Source organism: Mustela nivalis (assembly GCF_964662115.1).
Source record: "Mustela nivalis genome assembly, chromosome: 6".
NCBI lineage: Eukaryota > Metazoa > Chordata > Mammalia > Carnivora > Mustelidae > Mustela > Mustela nivalis.
Window position 1 is genome coordinate 75232745 of NC_139025.1, and position 20035 is coordinate 75252779.

The 20035-nt window shown below is 35.3% G+C and overlaps 1 protein-coding gene across 13 annotated transcripts in view; it reads left to right on the forward strand.

The window, feature by feature from the left end:
* Positions 1–20035, forward strand: part of ATOSA (atos homolog A) — a 141530-nt gene that overhangs the window by 105426 nt on the left and 16069 nt on the right. For 6 of the 13 annotated variants that reach the window (XR_014312808.1, XM_082734722.1, XM_082734721.1 and 3 more), the window contains 7 exons: positions 4969–5153; positions 6879–7081; positions 7356–7481; positions 8446–10288; positions 12276–12395; positions 15085–15164; positions 16143–16251. Coding sequence is in view for 10 of the 13 variants with exons in the window: in XM_082734722.1 (XP_082590848.1) it covers positions 4969–5153; positions 6879–7081; positions 7356–7481; positions 8446–10288; positions 12276–12395; positions 15085–15164; positions 16143–16251 (2666 nt within the window). In the remaining 3 variants the exon portion in view is untranslated. The remainder of the gene's footprint in view (positions 1–4968; positions 5154–6878; positions 7082–7355; positions 7482–8445; positions 10289–12275; positions 12396–15084; positions 15165–16142; positions 16252–20035) is intronic. The other 7 variants (XR_014312807.1, XR_014312809.1, XM_082734723.1 and 4 more) reach the window with 3 other exon arrangements.

A 20035-nucleotide genomic window follows, 5' to 3' on the forward strand; every position in this document is an offset into this window, starting at 1 on the left:
CTTTGGAGATGTTTTGTAAATAACTTATCAAAAGTAGATCTATATCATTATTTTAGATATAACTGTACCACAGTATATTAACTGTACCACAGTATATTAACCAGTCCTATATTGTTGGATGTTTAGATTTATTCCATTTTTTTAAAAAAAGATATTTATTTATTTATTTATTTATTTATTTGAGAGCGAGAAGGTGGAGGAGCAGAGGAAGAGGGAGAAACAAACTCCCCGCTGAGCAGGGAACCATCCCAGGACCCTGAGATCATGACCTGAGCAGGGGGTAGATGCTTAACTGACTGATCCACCTGGCACCCTGGTTTATTCCATTTGTTTTTTAAACTGGTATAAGCATTTTAATAAGTATCCTTTTTATTCAGCTTAGTATACATGTTATTTCCTTGATAAATTTGTAGAAGGAGAATTTTGATGGATTTAACCAGATTGACTTCCATGAAGTAAAAATAAGGACATTGACTTTAGAGAAACTTTTCTTTTAATTAGCAACCCCGAGGTGGTTCTGCTTCTCTTGTCATTGTATTCCACGTCATGAAAAGCATGGGATCTTTCTACTACTTTCCCAGACTTTACAAGTAACCAGAACACCATGTACAGCAGCCCCATGATGGGTAAGACATTATTCTTCCATTCCATCTAGACAGAGCTTTGAAGTAGCTCTGAGCTGCTCTGGCCTGGGTTTGTGTTCTAAATGACATGATGAGCGCTGCTTCAGACAGGCTTCTACTTGGGGTCTCTGGAGAAGGAAGTAGTGGTTCTGGCCTCTCCCCTGAGTGTTTTTCTGAGCTACCTCTGAAGAACAGAGATTCTCAGGGTTGAAAGAACTCTTGCAAATCTAACTGAGCTACCATTTCATATCTAAATCCCTCTAACCACACCCCTGGCATGTGTCTATCAGTCTGTCCTTGAATACCCCTCGTGATAAAGAATATACTTCCAGGAGAGTTAGTCCATTTTATCTATGGATCACTCTCATCAGAGTTTTCCCAAGGGCCAAATTGTTCACCTCTTTTGTTAAACTGAACTGGATGGAGTGCCGGCCAGTGTACAGAAGCAGCCAGTTTGGTCAAGGCTCCCAGTCAGACGGCAGTGTAAACACAGTCCTCATGACAGTCTTGGTGGTAGAGGGACTCTACAACTATGTTTTGATTCATTAATCCCCAGTCTCCAAAGATTTGTCCTTCATAACCTGTGAAAATTTGTAACATCCTGTTTTCTTAATGTTACACTTTCCATCAAAGAAATCATTTCTTCTAAACTACGTAACTACTAGGTCAGCCATATTTGTCTAGATACGAAACACCTTTTGTTTTTGGAAGAACAAATTGCTTTCATAAGTACTGAAATCATAATTTATTTCTGGAATAAGCTGTGTCCTCAAAATACCAAGTTTTATCTATTGAATTTTCTTTTTTTTTTTTAAGATTGTATTTTATTTTATTTTAGAGAGAGAGAGAGAGAGAGAGTGAGAGAGAGAGAGTATGAACAGGAGAATGGGGCAGAGAAGAGATGGAGAAGCAGACGGCCTGCTGAGCCTGATGCAGGCTTCAATCCCATGACACCCGGATCTTGACCTGAGCTTAAGGCAGACACTTAAACCAACAGAGTTTAAGTGTTGGTTTAAACTCTGCACAGCGGAGAGTGCAGAGTGCACTCTTGTCATTGTGCACAATGACACACACTGGGGAGTGTGAGGCAGCCAGAATCCCCTGGAATTTTTTAGCTTACAGTTGAGGAGATAATGACTAAATCAACTAAATTTTAGTAAATGCTGTATTCAAAAGTGCTTTTCATAATAGCTTAATTTTTATCACTTTAAACTTGATGATTCCTAGTGTGTAAGCAATGCTGTGCTAGGGCTTTAGAAATAAATTATAGTTTTTCAGACATAAGGATAACACTCTTAAACTCCCTACTCTGTGTGCACTTCCCCCTTTTTTAATCTGACCTTGTAGGTTTTTTAATTTTTCAAGTAGTAGCACACAAATATGAGACTTACTACTTAGGTTGTAGACCATCCTTCACATGGAGTAATTGACGTCTTGGCATCACTCACCATTCTATAGATTAGGAGCCATTGCTCTGCCACAATTCTTAGCTTTCCAGGATTACCTGACAAGCTCAGGGCAAGGAACAGCATGAGCCCAGAGAAATCTCCCAGGAGCTGAAATCATGCCAGGTAGCCCATGGGAAGCCTGGAGTAACCTTGAAAACCCACAGAACCCCCAGAAAAAGGGCTTGAGTAGAATCTTTTACATCTTTTGCTTCCCTCTGAGGGACACCAGGATTTAATTCAGTGTGTCCCAGGAGACTAAAGGAGACCCTTAATTTTTTTAATCTGATGACTCCTGGAGGAAAGTTGAAAGCTGAGACTACTATCTTGTTGGCTCATTATTATAAATTAGGGTCTTATTCATGGTCTTATTCATGGAAACTACAGATCTTCCTTGACTTACAATGGGGTTATGTCCTGATAAACCCATTGTAAGTTGAAAATATCTTAAGTGAAAAAAGCATCTATCCCTCCTAACCTAGCAAACATCATAGCTTAGTTTAGCCTGTCTTGAACATGCCCAGAACACTAACATTACCTTCAGCTGGGCAAAATCATCTAACACAAAGCCTATTTTAATATAAAGTGTTGACTATGTTCTGTAATTTATTGGATACCATACTGTAAGTGAGAAATAGAATGGTTGTGTGGGTATAGAATGGTCATAAGTGTATTGGTTGTTTACCCTCTCCATCATGTGGCTGATCTAGAGCTGTAGCTCAGTGCAGCTGCCCAGCATTGTGAGAGTCTCCTACCATATTGCTAGCCTGGGCAAAGATTAAAATTCAAAGTAAGGCTTCAGCTGAGTATATACCACTTTTACACCATTGTCAAGTCAAAAAATCACAAGTTGATCAGGGATTGTCTATAATTCTATATAATGTTCCACAAAAAATGAAAGAAGTGTTCCAAAATGTATTATTTAAATATGCATTGCATATATGTTATTTTTACAATCATCTACAAAAATATGTCATAGCAATATATCTAGCTGCAATGAAAGAAAGCAGGTATGGAGCTGTTAACGACCTAGATTCTGGAGACACACTGTAGATTCAAATTCCAACTTTGCCCTTGCTAGCTGGGTGATCTTGGGCAAGTTACTTTTCTATGCTTCAGTTATCTGTAAAATAGTGGTAACAGTTCTCACCTCTTAAAGGTGTTCTAAGGATTAAATGAGTTAATGTGTAGAAAGTACTTAGAACTAGCAGTGCCTGACAATGTTACTAAGTGTTGGCTGTTATTTTGTGTTGCACATGACCATTTAAGGAAATTTTTCTGAATGGTCTTAACACACCAGCTCAGTAAAGTTGGCTTTTAAGGCTGTTTCTTTTCCTGATAAGCCTTCCTAAAGCTAGAAATGGGCATTCTTCATCATACCCTTCAAGGCTATTCACGATCTGACTTTCTTTTCCATGCTTTCTCTGTACAAATTCTCTACCTAAGTTGTGTTTTCTTGGGTTCTGCTCATTGCCTACCTCTTTTTTATTTTAAGTTTTTTATTTCAATATAGCTGATGCAGAGTGTTACATTATTTTCACGTATACAACGTAGTGATTCAGTTCTCTGTGCTATGCTTACTGCAGGTGCGACTACCCTCTGTCACTATACAATGCTATTACAGTATCATTGACTATATTCCCTATGTTGAGCCTTTCCTGTGACTTATTTCATAACTGGAAACTTGTATCTCCCACTCCCCTTAACCCATTTTGCCCATCTCCTACCTCCTTCCCTCTAACAACCATCAGTTTGTTCTCTGTATTTATAGGTCTGATTCTGCTTTTTATTTATTTCAGTGCATACCTCTTTTGCAAAATTTTACCACTGCTATATGAATAACTTTGGAATTTATCGAATGCTACAGTGTTCTATTTGCTTTTAAAGTCATTTCTGAATCATCAACCCTTTGCGGACAGGAGCTATGTGCAATACAATTCTTTATTCCCTGTCACCTAGTACAGTGTATTAAGTACTTAAAGTATGTGTTAACTGGATTGCAAAACCAATTGAATATTGTGTATGTATATTTGCACACATGTTTAACGTGTGTAGCAGGTTAACACTTTTGGAATTCAACTGTGTTTCACAAACTTGGAGCACTTACGAGAAATTTAAAAATTACTACAAATAAGTGAAAACACCTACAGATTAGATTTTTTTTGACCTGCATAGTAACCAAAAACAGCACACTTTTTATGTTGTAATTTGGGCCTACATCAACTACTGGATAATTACAGCTAGCATTTCTCCTTTGAAACTAATACTGCACTTTAGCATAGGCAAAGAAAGACTTCATAGCTCTCAGTGTCCACAGCGCAGAATTAGGGTTTTGAGAACAAGGAACTAGATAAGAGAGACAAGGGAAAGAGGGGAAAAACATACAATTGAATTTGTATCTTCCACTAATATGTAATAATAATAATAAAGCATTTAGCTAAAAATGTATGACACAAGACTTTCAACCTTTTGGTTATTGGTGTAATTTTGTATGTGAAAACTGTCGCACTTGACATCCAAAAATCTAAATATTTATAGAATTATAAGTGTATACTTGAATCTTGGACATTTTAGTCGAAGTTTACATAAAAATAATTTTGTTCTATAATTTTAACCATCTTTGTCTTGACTGAAATTTGGAATTATCCATCCTCTCCTTACCCTGTATAACTTGTGAATTAAGAGTTTACTATATTTTAATTGCCTAATTTTTATTCCTCTTTTACTCTTTGTTAGTGAATATACTTTAATATGAATTGTGACATTAGGTATTTTTAGGTATAAAATGTGAGTTCTTATCAAGAATATATTAAACTGAAGACTCTTTCTTTCTTTCTTTCTTTCTTTCTTTCTTTCTTTCTTTCTTTCTTTCTTTCTTTCTTTCTTTCTTTTAATACCAGATACTCTAGATGAATATTTTGAATATGATGCAGAGGAGTTCCTGGTCTCTTTGGCCTTGTTAATAACAGAAGGTCGAACACCTGAATGTTCTGTAAAAGGTCGCACGGAAAGTTTCCATTGCCCTCCAGCACAGTCATGTTACCCAGTAACTAGCAAACATGAGTGCAGTGACAAGCTGGCTCAGGTGAGAATTGTGTGTTGAATACTTTGTATTTATATTTATACAAACTAGTTTAAATTGTCATCATCTGTGTTATATCGTAATTCCAATGTTCACATTTAAATACAAAAATGGTTAGAAAACCATAGTGAATGCAAGTTGGTGCAGCCAGTTTGGAGAACAGTGTGGAGATTCCTTAAGGAATTAAAAATAGAGCTCCCCTATGACCCTGCAATTGCACTCCTGGGTATTTACCCCAAAGATACAGATGTAGTGAAAAGAAGGGCCATCTGTACCCCAATGTTCATAGTAGCAATGGCCTTGGTCGCCAAACTGTGGAAAGAACCAAGATGCCCTTCCACGGACAAATAGATAAGGAAGATGTGGTCTATATACACTATGGAGTATTATGCCTCCATCAGAAAGGATGAATACCCAACTTTTGTATCAACATGAACGGGACTGGAAGAGATTATGCTGAGTGAAATAAGTCAAGCAGAGAGAGTCAATTATCATATGGTTTCACTTATTTGTGGAGCATAACAAATAGCATGGAGGACATGGGAAGATGGAGAGGAGAAGGGAGTTGAGGGAAATTGGAAGTGGAGATGAACCATGAGAGACTGTGGACTCTGAAAAACAATCCGAGGGTTTTGAAGGGGCGGGGGGTGGGAGGTTGGGGGAGCCTGGTGATGGGTATTATGGAGGGCACTTTGTGTGGTGCATAAACAATGAATTCTGTTACACTGAAAAGAAGTTAAATTTTAAAAAAAATTAAAAAAAAAAAGAGAGATTGGCCAAGGGGCACCTGGGTGGCTCAATCAGGTAAGCATCTGCCTTCAGCTCAGGTTATGATCTCAGGGTCCTGGGATTGAGTCACAAGTCAGGCTCCCTGCTCAGCAGGGAATCTGCTCCATCTCCTTCCCACTTGTGCTATCTCTCACTATCTCTGTCTCTCTCAAATAAATAAATAAAATATTAAAAAAATTAAAAAAATAAACTATAGTGGAAAAAAATCCTAATCTGGACCATAGCTAATTACCTTGACTCTTGAAAGCACTATAGGTAGCTTTGCAAATCAGCATACATGTTGACAGCCAATTTCATACCTGCCTTCTCATACACCAGAATTAAGATTATTACTACTGACTTTATGTTTATTTAGTGGAATTATCTTCATGATTATTTTCCTTGCATTAGTCAGTGTCCCTCTGATACTTTTTCCCCCCCATGGAAGGATAATTTTTGCTATCCTATTAGTGTTTAAAAATACTTAGTTTGGTAGGTAATATATAATTTGTTAAAAGACAGTTCCTTTCTCAGTCTAAATTTATACTTTTAAAATCTTGTCTTTTTTGAACATTTAGTGAAAATGAATTTTTAATATTTAGGTTTTCACTTGGAATGAATCTTTCTTCTGTAACAGTGATGCACTTAACAAACTATCCTAGGCCACCTGAAGGCCTTTCAGATACTGTGTTATGACCGTTATTTTTCCACAAAATAAAACAAAAATAACCCCCAAGAAAATTTGCGTCATACCTGTTTAGTACTAATCCGCACTGTGGAACTCAATAGTATCAATCCATTACTTAATGATGAACTCTAAATAGAAGAGCCTAGGCAAAGCTCTGCCATTGGTGACTCATTTCTCATATAGATGTCTTTTTACAATTATAGTTTTAAAATTTAAATATAAAATTCCTTGAGCAATTGAGACATTTTGCTTATATTCATTTCCCCCTTAAGTGTCGTCAAGCCAGAAGAACTAGATCTGAGGTCTCGTTGTTGTGGAAGAATAACCTTCCAATCATGGTGGAAGTCATGCTACTCCCAGACTGCTGCTACAGTGATGATGGGCCCACCACAGAAGGAATTGATCTCAATGATCCTGCAATTAAGCAAGATGCATTATTATTAGAAAGATGGATTTTGGAGCCAGTTCCTCGACAGTAAGTTGTTGCACTGTTGAAGTTGTTCCTGGTAAATCAGGCTTTCCATTGCTTTCTATAAATTATTTTAGTAATATGTCATGTCTTTGAATTCTTCTACTTATGTAGTAAAATTTAGACATTTAGTACTTATGTGACTTGCAGTGACACTACTTAATGCATGTCTAGACTCTTGAAAACACACATCCTGAATGTTTGTTTTAGCTCCTATCTTTCTACAATTCAGTCATTTCATACTTGCTGGCATTTAAATGATACTTTTTCCTTCCCTTAGGAGTGGAGATCGATTCATTGAAGAGAAGACTCTTCTGTTGGCTGTCCGCTCATTCGTGTTTTTTTCCCAATTAAGTGCGTGGCTGAGTGTTTCTCATGGTGCTATTCCACGAAATATTCTTTACAGGTATGTCTTGGGCAAAATAAGAATAGTGTGTATTCAATTATGTTAGCTACTGAATGATAGTTTACCTTTTAAACAGTTAATTTCCTTCATTTCTAAATGTAAGTAGATAAAATTTACTGAAGTTGTTCTCAAAACAAGTTAGGGAAATTTAAATGGGAATCACTATGAACTTTGCTTTTTGGGTTAAATTTGGTATAGAATAGTTTTCAGGGCATTTTTTAGCTTTCCAGAACCAACAGTGGACTTAATGATGTCATTATAAATACAGTAGAAAAACTTTTTGGACTGCTGAATTTCCATAATGGTAGACTTAATTTTTTGTATTGTGAAAACTATAAATTTATAGGATGCTGAACAGCTCTCTAATTGACTCTGTAGGCAGGTGGCCATGAGATCACTAGTATCTCTTCATCACCTTGTACAACAGAATTAGCTGAATCCATTTATTTAGTAGTAGATACAAAATTTATTTTTCCTGTTTTGACAGATAATTTTAACTTACAATATTCTCGAGCCTTACTGCTTAAGTAGTCTAGTGTTCTTAAATAGATCATCCCTGTTCTAAGCATAAACTACTGTACTTTTTAGGTGCCTGGGTGGCTCAATTGGTTGAGCAACTGCCGTGGGCTCGGGTCATGATCCCGGACTACCGGGATCGAGGCACGTGTTGGGCTCCCAGCTCCATGGGGAGTTTGCTTCTCCCTCTGACCTTCTCTCTCATTCTCTCTCTGTCTCTCTCTCAAATAAATAAATAAAATCTTTAAAAAACTATTATACTTTTATTGGTTTTATCAGAATGACATGCATGGTAAAGTAGTTGAAAGTAAAGCCTTTTTACTTCGCTTTAACAGTAATTAATGTAAACAAAGATAAGTATATGATGATCTGGAATTTTTTTATAATATACAATAATATTACAAATTTTATAATCCACTGATTCCCTATTTTTCCTGTACAATTCTAGAATCAGTGCTGCTGATGTAGACCTGCAGTGGAATTTTTCACAGACTCCGATTGAACATGTATTTCCTGTTCCCAATGTTTCTCACAATGTGGCCTTGAAAGTCAGCGTTCAGTCCTTGCCCAGACAATCTAATTACCCAATGTTGACCTGTAGTATTCATGCTAATATTGGCCTTTATGAGAAAAGAATTCAAGAACATGAACTTAAAGCCCATCAGCACCGCAATTCTAATGAAGCAGAACAAAGTAATACAAATAGCTCACAGCGTCTGTGTAGCAAACAATCTTGGACCATGGCACCCGAAAGCATATTACATGCAAAAAATGGCACAACTCCAGAATATACTGCAGCCGTCAAAAATGTCAAACTGTATCCAGGCACTGGCAGTAAATCTGACTATGGAACATGTCAAGTCAATATTCTGGGCTTCAGTGGTAGAGGAGATAAAAAGTCACATGAAACACCAGTGAGAACTTTAAAATCATTTTCAATGATTGATTCTAGTGTCTCTAGCCGCCAGAGTTCCTGGCAATCAGTTGGTGAGACTAATCCTTTAATAGACTCTTTAATTCAGGAGCGACAAGAAGTTATTGCAAGAATTGCTCAGCATTTGATTCATTGTGATCCAAGCACTTCACATGTTTCTGGACATCCATTTAATATGCAGCAGTCTAGTTCACTTAATTCAAAACTTTTCCGCGTTTCACAGGAAAATGAAAATGTGAGGAAATGTAAAGAAACATTCTCTGTTTCTTTTGGTAGTCCAGAGCTTACCTCATCAGAAGACACCGGTGAGGGAAAAATTCAAGTAAAACCAGAAACTCCTCAAAGTGCCTCTGGCATTTCTGATGGTCTTTATTCTCATCAGTCTTTTGTTGAGACTAATCCTTTGATAGGCTCTTTACTCCAGGAGCGGCAAGATGTTATCGCAAGGATTGCTCAACACTTGGAGCATATTGATCCAACAGCGTCACATATGTCCCGGCAGTCATTCAACGTGCATGACTCCAATTTGGTTCCTTCTAAAGTATTCAGGAGTTTGTATGAAGACAAAAGTTTGTTGAAGAAAAACAGGGATGACACCTCCGTTTCCATTTCTAATACAAAATTTTCCTTATTAGAAGACAGCAGTGAAGGGGAAAACTTAATACCCAATAAATCATTGAGTTCTTTTCAATGCAATAGTAAAGTCAAGTCCTCTTTGAAACCTCAGATAAGAACTCTGTATCAGGACAATCCTAGTGAAATCATTCAAAATACATTTCTAGAGACACAGAACAAAGCTACTGGTGTTTTGACTCCCTTGAAAATGTCTCACTGCAAAAAAAATAACTTAGATTTGATAGTTAGATTGGAAACTGCACTTTCTGACTGTCAATTTAAGGAGCAAGAAATTATCCATGAAGTTGATAAAAAGTATTCAAATTGCAACAGTATTGACAAACAGACTTGCACAAATAAGTATAAGGAAAAAGTAATAAAAAATGAAAATTGTAATCCAGAATCTTTTAGCAATCACCAATTTGAGAATTCCAAGAAAAATAACTCAAAAATAAAAACTACTGTGTTGGAAATGTCTGGATATTTGAACAAACATGAAAATAAGTACTCAAATAAAGACTCAAAAAGGCCCAAGACATGTGAGCAAAATACTCAACTTAATAGTGTAGAAAATTATCTCAACGATAATGAAGTTTTCAAATGCAAAAAGTCAGACTCATTGAAAAATGAACAGGATAAGAAAGAAGAGACAGTTGATGAGAAGTCGCAGAACTGTTCTCAGAGAAAGAATATAAAAAACTGTTTGTCTACATGTGAACGACTGAAAAGTACAGAGGTATTGGTAGGTAACATCTAATATTTCAAATATATTTCTTGAACATTTATTATGGTTTGAATTTTGTTTACAGGAACTCTAGTTGTAAAGGCCCAAGGTGCCTGTTAATTATAGTATACAGTCTTTTAGAATAAACCTGCAATAAAATAACGTCCTTTCAAAATAACCCACTTAAAAGCAAATGTTAGGTAAATTCTTCCTGTTGCCCTTTGTTGGTTATTTCAGTATTATGGGCAAGTGCTGGAGAGTAAATAGTCAGAAATGTAAACTCATTAGCTTAACATATTGTTTGTTAGCAGCTCTGACCTAATACAGTGTGCCCATTGTATTATGTCACCACTCATCTAAGGATTTTCGGAACATCTGTAGTGAAATCATTAGGCTGTTGGTCAGAATACCTGGGTTCCAGTCCTGACTTCACAATTTGGTCTTTGAGTCACACTGAATAAGTCATGTAACTTTTCAAAACCTCAGTCTCCTCAGTTTTAAAATAAGAATGATCAATCTCTTGGGTCTCTCTCAGTTGTGACAATCAAATAACAGATTTTAAAATATTTTGTAAACCTTCCATGCATTTTGTAAATAAGATACTTCAATTATTTCCATTTTATTTAACTTTCTAAGGAGCAAGAAATTATCCATGAAGTTGATAAAAAGTATTCAAATTGCAACAGTATTGACAAACAGACTTGCACAAATAAGTATAAGGAAAAAGTAATAAAAAATGAAAATTGTAATCCAGAATCTTTTAGCAATCACCAATTTGAGAATTCCAAGAAAAATAACTCAAAAATAAAAACTACTGTGTTGGAAATGTCTGGATATTTGAACAAACATGAAAATAAGTACTCAAATAAAGACTCAAAAAGGCCCAAGACATGTGAGCAAAATACTCAACTTAATAGTGTAGAAAATTATCTCAACGATAATGAAGTTTTCAAATGCAAAAAGTCAGACTCATTGAAAAATGAGTCTAACCAAACCATTTTTTAACTTTAGAAAACCATAATGCTTAAATTTCCTTTATTTCTGTAAGTAGTATCACATTTAAATCTCAATTATATTGAAAACAACTTCTTTACTACATTGATCCAAATCTGAATGACCTTATTAGTTCATTTTTATCACTAAAATCCGTTCTCTAACATATGGATTTAATCAAATGATAGTTTCCAATTTACTAAAATTGTAATTGTCACAAAAACAGTTAGCTTTTCTTGATCCCTTCTGGTACCTAATAGTATGGCTTAATTTGGCCATAATATTTTTCAAAGTACTAAGAGTTACTTTTTCATATTCTTGTTTTAAATATGATCATAAATTGTTTACTAAGTGCCCAGGCTTTTTTTCTGAATATTTTACACATGTTGGCATACCTAATCCTTCCATTAAATATGAGGTCAGGTGTTATTACTAATTCCAATTTACAAATGAGGATTCTCAGCTTGGAGAGATTAAGTATCTTGCCCAAGGTCACAAAGCTAGGAAATGGCAGAGCCAGGGCCCAAATTAGTCTTTTCTGATTTTCTGTGTTTTTAGGAATTTCTGATGTTTGGGTTTAACCTTGCTTAATTTTGAAGAATTAGCCTATTTCCTATATCTACTTCAAAAATGTGGCATATTTTAGAATATTCTGTTTTTTTCTACCTGTGAGTAGTTTTTTTTTCACAAATTAAAAACATCAGATGTTGGCTTAGCTGTTGTTAGACTCTGAGAATTTATAAATATGACCATATGTTGATAAGGCAATTATATTTGGATATAGTTTCTTTAGACTATTTGGGTTTATTCAGTATCCTAGAAAAAACTTGGACATTGTTTTCTGATTAAAATAAATGTGTGTGTGTGTGTGTGTGTGTGTGTGTGTGTGTAAATACAGATCTATAGATCATTAGCTTCACCACCAAGGAGGTAATACTTCAGTATGTATTAGGAATAAGACTAAACAAAAAATTACTTAAATATTACCATCACAATCTAATTATTTTCCTAGCAGAAGACTATACCAGTGAAACATTCAAGTGTCTGGCGGAAACATAATTTTCATTCCTTAGATGGAACTTCAACCAGAGCCTTTCATCCTCGAACTGGATTGCCTCTTCTTTCAAGTCCTGTAAGGTTTTTTCCCTCTTACTTCATATTTAAAGTTGGAAGCATCTAAAATGTATACAAATCATTTTATCCAAATTATAATTAAAAAAATTTAAATACCTTTAACAGACATTTCCAGTTAGAAAACATTTTATTTTTTTATATACTTAGTAACTCTATGTTAATACAGGGAAAGGCTAAAAGCAAGAATAAAAATATTAGGATTATAAGATTTCTCTGAAATTCTTTTGTCTAATATTTTAATTGTTACTAAATATCAAGAAAGTATTTAGTGTCAAGTGAGTTTGTATAAATAAATTTGTATCTTAACACCAAAGCTAGTTGACACCATAAGGTGGGTCATTTGGGAATCAAATTTGTGGTTGTCTTTGGCCTGGAAGCCATGCCACATCTTATTTTGAGACACAGAAATCTCCCTACTCTACCTTTACAAATAGATCTGTAGATCTGAGTGCAGTGGTCAAGAGTGTTCCTTTGGAGTGACACTGATGTCACCCTGCGTGACATTTGTGACATTAGTTCAATAATATAATCTGAGCCTCAGTTTTTTCATCATTAAAAAGGGGGTGATATGGTCTCTTTTAGTGTTGTGAGGATGGTTAGTAAGCAACCAGTAGTTAGTTGCTATACCTGCCATTTCAGTCAAACCTGAGGCAAGTAATCAATATCACAGCAGAAGTGAAAACATGTTATGTTTTGCTACTGGCATGATAATTTCTGTTGCTTTATCTGTGTTATGTAAACTGAAAAGATACAGTATCTGGCCTATGTTCAAAAAATAATGATTGAATAAGAAATCTAGAATTTAAACTTGTAACATGGACCATAGATATTTATTTTAGATAAATTAAATTCCAAACAATTTAAAATAACCCCAAATATTTGACCTACCTATGGGATGCTTTCAAAAAGCCTGAGTGATGAGGAAAAAAACTGGTCAGCATCATACTGATATAAAATGCACTGTAGACTTCTGTTTAGTATGGTAGACTGAACTGATAAAGGCAGATCCTTCCTCCTCAAATGCACAAGTCCTGATAGAATATAACCTTTAATACAAAATAATATATAATATAACCCTTAAATACATAAGATAATGTAAGAGAAAAAAAGTTAAATCTCCAAATTTGGGGCAAATTATGGCCCTCTAGGATATCTGAACCTAATACAATGCTAGGGTTTAATGCCTCTGGTGGGACAGGGGTTGAGATGTAAGAACGTGTACATGTACAATCGAAATTGTAAATATGAAAAATATTTTAATTGCTGTGTATGCACACACATGTATGCATAAAAATGCAGATGGATTAACAGATGGATTCAGCTAATTGGACTACAATCAGTGAGTGGAGAGACAGATATTAAGAAAGCATCTCAAATAAAGTACAGAAAGGAAGAGACATGGTAAAATGTGAAAGAACCACAGAGGATAAAATGAGATGTTCAGTGTAAGTCTAGTACAAACTCCAAAAAGTAGGACTAGATGGAACAAGGAAAAAGCGGTATCAGAAGAAGTGAAAGAACTTTCCAAATTCGAGACATGAGAGTTTAGATAGAAAACTTCACAATAACTTCACATTTTATAGTCAGAACTTTATACTTCTGACTATAAAAAATAGCATGGTATACTTGTACAACTCAAAAATATTGAGACTGTTTAGACTTTCAGTATCATATTTAATAGGTTTGTGTATTTAATATTCTTTACAATATTAAGCAAGTCTTTCCAATTTGTATGTTATATGTGATTTTACCTTTATTTTACATCTGGATCTTTCATCTTTACGGTATTTTTAGCTAGCTGGTTTGATTGGTGTCTTAAATGTAATGGGGTATACAATGGTTTTTGAACATGCAGAGTAGTATTTTTTAATCCTGTTCTCTGTGCAGCTCCAGGGTTCTTGGAAACATACAGTGGAGTGGGGATGGACTAAGGAGCAGCAGAGCTGGCATCATTATTTAATTTTTTGTTTGTTTCTTTTAATTTTAAAGCTACCAATCTTTTATTACCCTGCAAAATACAGTAGTACAGTTGACCCTTGCACAACATGGGTTTGGTCTGCCCGGGTCCACTTATATGTGGGGTTTTTGTTTTTGTTTTACTGTAAATGTATTTTCTCTTCCTTATGATTTTCTTAGTAACATGTTCTTTAGCTTTGTTTTAAGAATATAATACAGTACATAACCCATATAACGTACAAAATATGTGTTAATCAGCTATTTATGTTAATGGTAAGGCTTCCAGTCAACAACAGGCTATTAGTAGTTAAGTTTTGGGAAAGCCAAAACTTACATGAGAATTTTCAACTGCAGAGGGTTGGGGGGTGCGGTCAGTGCCCCATAATCCCTGTGTTGTTCAAGGATCCACTATATACAATAAAGTAAAAAAGTAAGTCTTTTTCTATATTAGGATTCTATGTAAGATTTGGTTTTACAAAAAAAACAAATTATGCTTCTTAAAAACTCAAAACCTGGTAAAGTGCTTTTATTAATTTTCTGTTTTTTCCTATCAGTAAGTAAAATGAAAACATAAGAACAGTATGTAATTAAGAGCATGATTGTAAGTACGCAGTTTTGGGAGAAGTTTTATTATTTGCCAGATATGGTCAGCTTTTGTTTGAAAAGTGGTCTATTAATTCAAGAAAAAAAACAGTGTTTTTAAATATCAAAAATGATTATTTTGACCTTAGGTTCCTCAAAGAAAGACACAATCAGGTTGCTTTGATTTGGATTCTTCATTACTGCATCTGAAAAGCTTATCATCTCGAAGGTATTTAAAATTCATTTGTACTTGTCACTTAGATATGTCAGAAATTATGTTCTGTGCTTTCCACAGAGAAAAATTCCGTATATTTTTAGATTTCCTCTGGAAATCTTCTTGTAACTCATAAAATATTAAACTGTGATTCCTGAAGTTACAGGGCAAACCATACCAAAAAGACATGTATTAGAGACGGTGAAGGATGTCATAGTTAATCAATAACCCACTATTGGAAATGAGCAGTAATCTTAACAATTAACGTAGTAAACAATAGCCTTCATAAAAAAAGTAAATAAAGTTTGTTTATATTTGTGAAATAATATTATACTAATTTCTAGTCTTATACAATAAATGTTTACTCTAAAATCACAATTTTAACAGGAGTATTATTTTCTAGTTGGTTATTTTAAATATTATTTCACACACAATGATTAATGATGAAGAAGGGAGAAAATAAGAAAATGAGTAGCTTGAGTAGCTACTATATATCTGTCATCATAATAAACGCATTGGTTTTAACACTTAAGTAGGTTTGATTATTTCTGGTCATTTGCCTCCTCCTTCACCTTACACTTCTTTGCAAAAAAGCCTTGCAAGTGTATTCCATGTTGACAAGTAATATTCTCATTATTTTCTTTAGTTATATAATTTTGCCTTTGTATTCTCATTTTTAACTGAAAATGAACACTGATAAAAAACTGTGTTATATATTTCTAGTAGATGCCACTATATGATATATTATAAATTCTTTCTTAAAACTTTCTAGGATATTACTTACATTTTTTTGTCATATATTATAACAAAGACCATAAAATAAAACCAGAATTTTAAACAAAATATTTCATATCTTAAAATTTGGTAGGATTAATTTTTTATCTTACAGCTTAAGTAAATTAAAATTAATCAAATTCTCCTACTTTAATTTTGTACAAAAAGTCAGAAAATATTGTGCTTAATGTGTTCATTTGCTGGTTTTCTTTTTAATAGTCCTCGGCCATGTTTAAACATTGAAGATGATCCAGATATTCATGAAAAACCATTTCTGAGTTCTAGTGCTCCACCTATAACAAGTCTTAGTCTCTTAGGAAATTTTGAGGTAATGTTTTTCAAAATTATTTTAAGAGTTGGCATTTTTTAACCTTAGATCTAGAGTGTTATTTATGTCATTTGGTTGTGAAAGGGAAATAAATAAATGAATTAGTTGTATTTTTCAAATCCTTGAAATCACCTTCTTTCCTTTGCTTTTTCCTTTTCCCCTTTTTGTAAGAAGTAGAGTTAGAATTGTTGGTAATGACATCCTAGAACTAGTACTTTGTAGGTAATGACATCAAGAACTTAGGTAAAGTGGAATGAGGTGTCCATTAATCTAGCTAGAAAAGGGACTTAACCACACTTCACATGGTGGTACTGGCTCTAAAACCCAGGTAAGAGGTGGTGGGTGATAATAGCCCCTTCACAATCAAGAGGTTGACTTACAAAATCAAATGGTTCTTTGAACTATATTTATAACTTTGTTATAAATCTAAATCTATTATAAAATAAGATTATTTTTTAAAAATTGGGTAAAGGTTTCCAATAATGTGCTATTTTATTTAATAAGAATATTTCTACTTAGGATCAACTGTATTATGGGATTAGTTATCCTTAATTAGAAAACAACCTTAAATATTGAAACTAATGTAATATTATGTGCCAAATGCACATCAATAAAAAAAAAGAGAGAGAGAAAGAGAGAGAGAAAGAAGAACAGCCTTAAATGTGAACCTGTATATGGGGTTTTAAGGATGATTTTAATTGGTGAGATTTTATGGGAAAATAATTTAAAATTTGTAGTTTTAATAGCTTCATTGGAATTTTGGTGGTTTAATATGTTATGAGTATGCGGTCTTTAAAACTAAATTTTAATTTTTAGGCTATCTTTCAAAGTTTTAAAATGAAAAGACTTATGGTGAATTGATTTCTTTTCCATGTCACTTTCAAGGTATCACTTCAGAGATGTTGAACTCTGTATTCTCTGTCATTATTTTATAATTGCATAAGGCTACTGTGAGTGTCAGATGTTCTGCAATCTTTGTATTACAAGAAAATCTGTGAGGGGGGGAAAGAGCATCTGATATGTGAAAACCTTAGGGAAGATGGTTAAAAGATCAGTACACTGGAATGTACTTGTGCAGATATGCATACATTTTCACTTGACTTCAGTAGAAAAATACAGAGAGGTTCTGAAACTGTCCGGCTCACAGGTCCTTTTTAATTTATACAAGTCCTGTGTTTCAAGAGTTCATTCCTTTTTATTGCCACAATATGGATATAGCACAATTTGTTTATTCATTTACATCACACTCTAGACTTTTGGGTTCTTTGTTTCCAGTTTTGGCCTATTATAAAACTGCTATGAGGATATCTGGGTGGCTCCAGTTGCTTAAGCATCTGACTCTTGATTTCAGCTCAAATCATGATCTCAGGGTCATGCGATTGAGCCCTGCATGGATTCTGCTTAAGATTCTCTCTGTCCCGGGCGCCTGGGTGGCTCAGTGGGTTAAGCCGCTGCCTTCAGCTCAGGTCATGATCTCAGGGTCCTGGGATCGAGTCCCGCATCGGGCTCTCTGCTCAGCAGGGGGCCTGCTTCCCTCTCTCTCTCTCACTGCCTGCCTCTCTGTCTACTTGTGATTTCTCTCTGTCAAATAAATAAATAAAATCTTTAAAAAAAGAAAAAAAAAAAAAAAGATTCTCTCTGTCCCTTTCCTGCTGTTCCTCTCCACTTCACCCCGCTCCACACATTGGTGCATTCTCTCTAAAAAAAAAAAAAAATAGAATTAAAAATAAAGCTGCTGTGAATATCATAACGTGAGCCAAAGGCAGATGCTTAACTGAATGAGCCACCTAGGCACCTCAATTTTGTCCAGTTTATTATTTTCTTTTATGGATCTTGATTTTTTTTTAAGATTTTATTTATATATTTGACAGAGAGAGATCACAAGTAGGCAGAGAGGCAGGCAGAGAGAGAGAGAGGGGGAAGCAGGCTCCCTGCTGAGCAGAGAGCCCGACGCGGGACTTGATCCCAGGACCCTGAGATCATGACCTGAGCCGGAGGCAGCGGCTCAACCCACTGAGCCACCCAGGCGTCCCTGGATCTTGATTTTGATGTTGTATCTGAAAAATCTTTTCCTAGGGGTCCCTGGGTGGCTCAGTGGGTTAAAGCCTCTGCCCTCAGCTCAGGTCATGATCCCAGGGTCCTGGGATCGAGCCTCACATCGGACTCTCTGCCTGCCTCTCTGCCTACTTGTGATCTCTGTCTGTCAAATAAATAAATAAAATCTTTGAAAAAAAAATTTTTTCCTAACCCGGGTTTTCTCAACCTTGGCACAATTGATATGTGAGCCAGATAATTCTTTGTTATGTGATTTGTTTCAAGCATTGTAGGATATTTAGCAGAATCCTTGGCCTCTAACCATTACAGTCCAGTACAACTGTCTGCCCGTCCCTCCAGTTGTAGCAGTTAAAAAAAAAAAGTCTCTGAACACTGACATATGTCCCTGGTTGAGAACTACTTACCTAATCCAAAGTCAGGAAACTTTTTTTCTAGACACCTTACTGTTTCAGCTTTTGCATCTAGTTCTCTGATCCATTTTGAGTTAATATTTATATATGACACGAAGTTTATAATCAACTGTTTGATTTTTATGAACATGAATGTCATATTATTCTAATCTTGACGTGAATTAATTTGAGTTGTCTAACATGTTATCCGTTCTCAAAATTGCTGTCACCATTCTAGTTCCTTTCACCTTTATGTAGATTTTAGAGTTAGCTTATCTATTTCTACAAAACAGTCTGCTGAGATTTTGTTTGGATTGCATTGATACAGATCAGTACGTGGAAAATTGACATCTTAAGAATATTAAATCTTTTTTTAAAAGATTTTTTTTTTAGCTTTTAAAATTTTTTAACTTTTTAAAGATTTTATTTATTTATTTGGCAGAGAGACAAAGCGAAAGAGGGAACATAAGCAGGAGGAGTAGGAGAGGGAGAAGCAGGCTTCTGGCAGAGCAGGGAGCCCGATGCGGGGCTGAATCCCAGGACCCTGGGATCATGACCTGAGCCAAAGGCAAAAGCTTAATAATGACTGAACCACCCACGCGCCCCTAAGATTCTATTTTTTTTTTAAGATTTTATTTATTTATTTGACAGAGAGAGATCACAAGTAGGCAGAGAGACAGGCAGAGAGAGAGAGAGAGGAGGAAGCAGGCTCCCTGCCGAGCAGAGAGCCCGATGCGGGACTCGATCCCAGGACCCTGAGATCATGACCTGAGCCGAAGGCAGCGGCTTAACCCACTGAGCCACCCAGGCGCCCCCCTAAGATTCTATTTTTAAGTAACCTCTACACCCAGTGTGGGGCTCAAACTTATAACCCTGAGGACAAGAATTGCATGTTCTACCAACTGAGCCAGCCAGGTGCTCCAGAATATTAAATATTTTCATATCTGAATATAGTGTATCTCTGCATTCATTTAGCTATTCTTTGATTTTTTCATTGATTTTTTTTTTAGTTTTCAGCATGCTTATATCTTAAACATACTTTTGTAAATTTATATCTAACTAATCCATGTTTTCAGGTGATATTATAAATTATACTTAAAAGGTTTTTAATTTTCAGGGCTCCTGGGTGGTGCAGTCAGTTGATTGTCCAACTCTTGATTTTGGCTCAGGCTGGGGTCTCAAGGGTCATGGGATTGAGACCCGAGACCCTTGTTGGGCTCTACGCTCAGTACATAGCCTGCTTAAGATTCTCTTCTCTCTCTGCCATCTTCCCTCCCCCTGGTGCATGCTCTTTTTCCCCTCTCTAAAAAAAAAAAAAATTTTTTTTAAAGGAAGTTTTC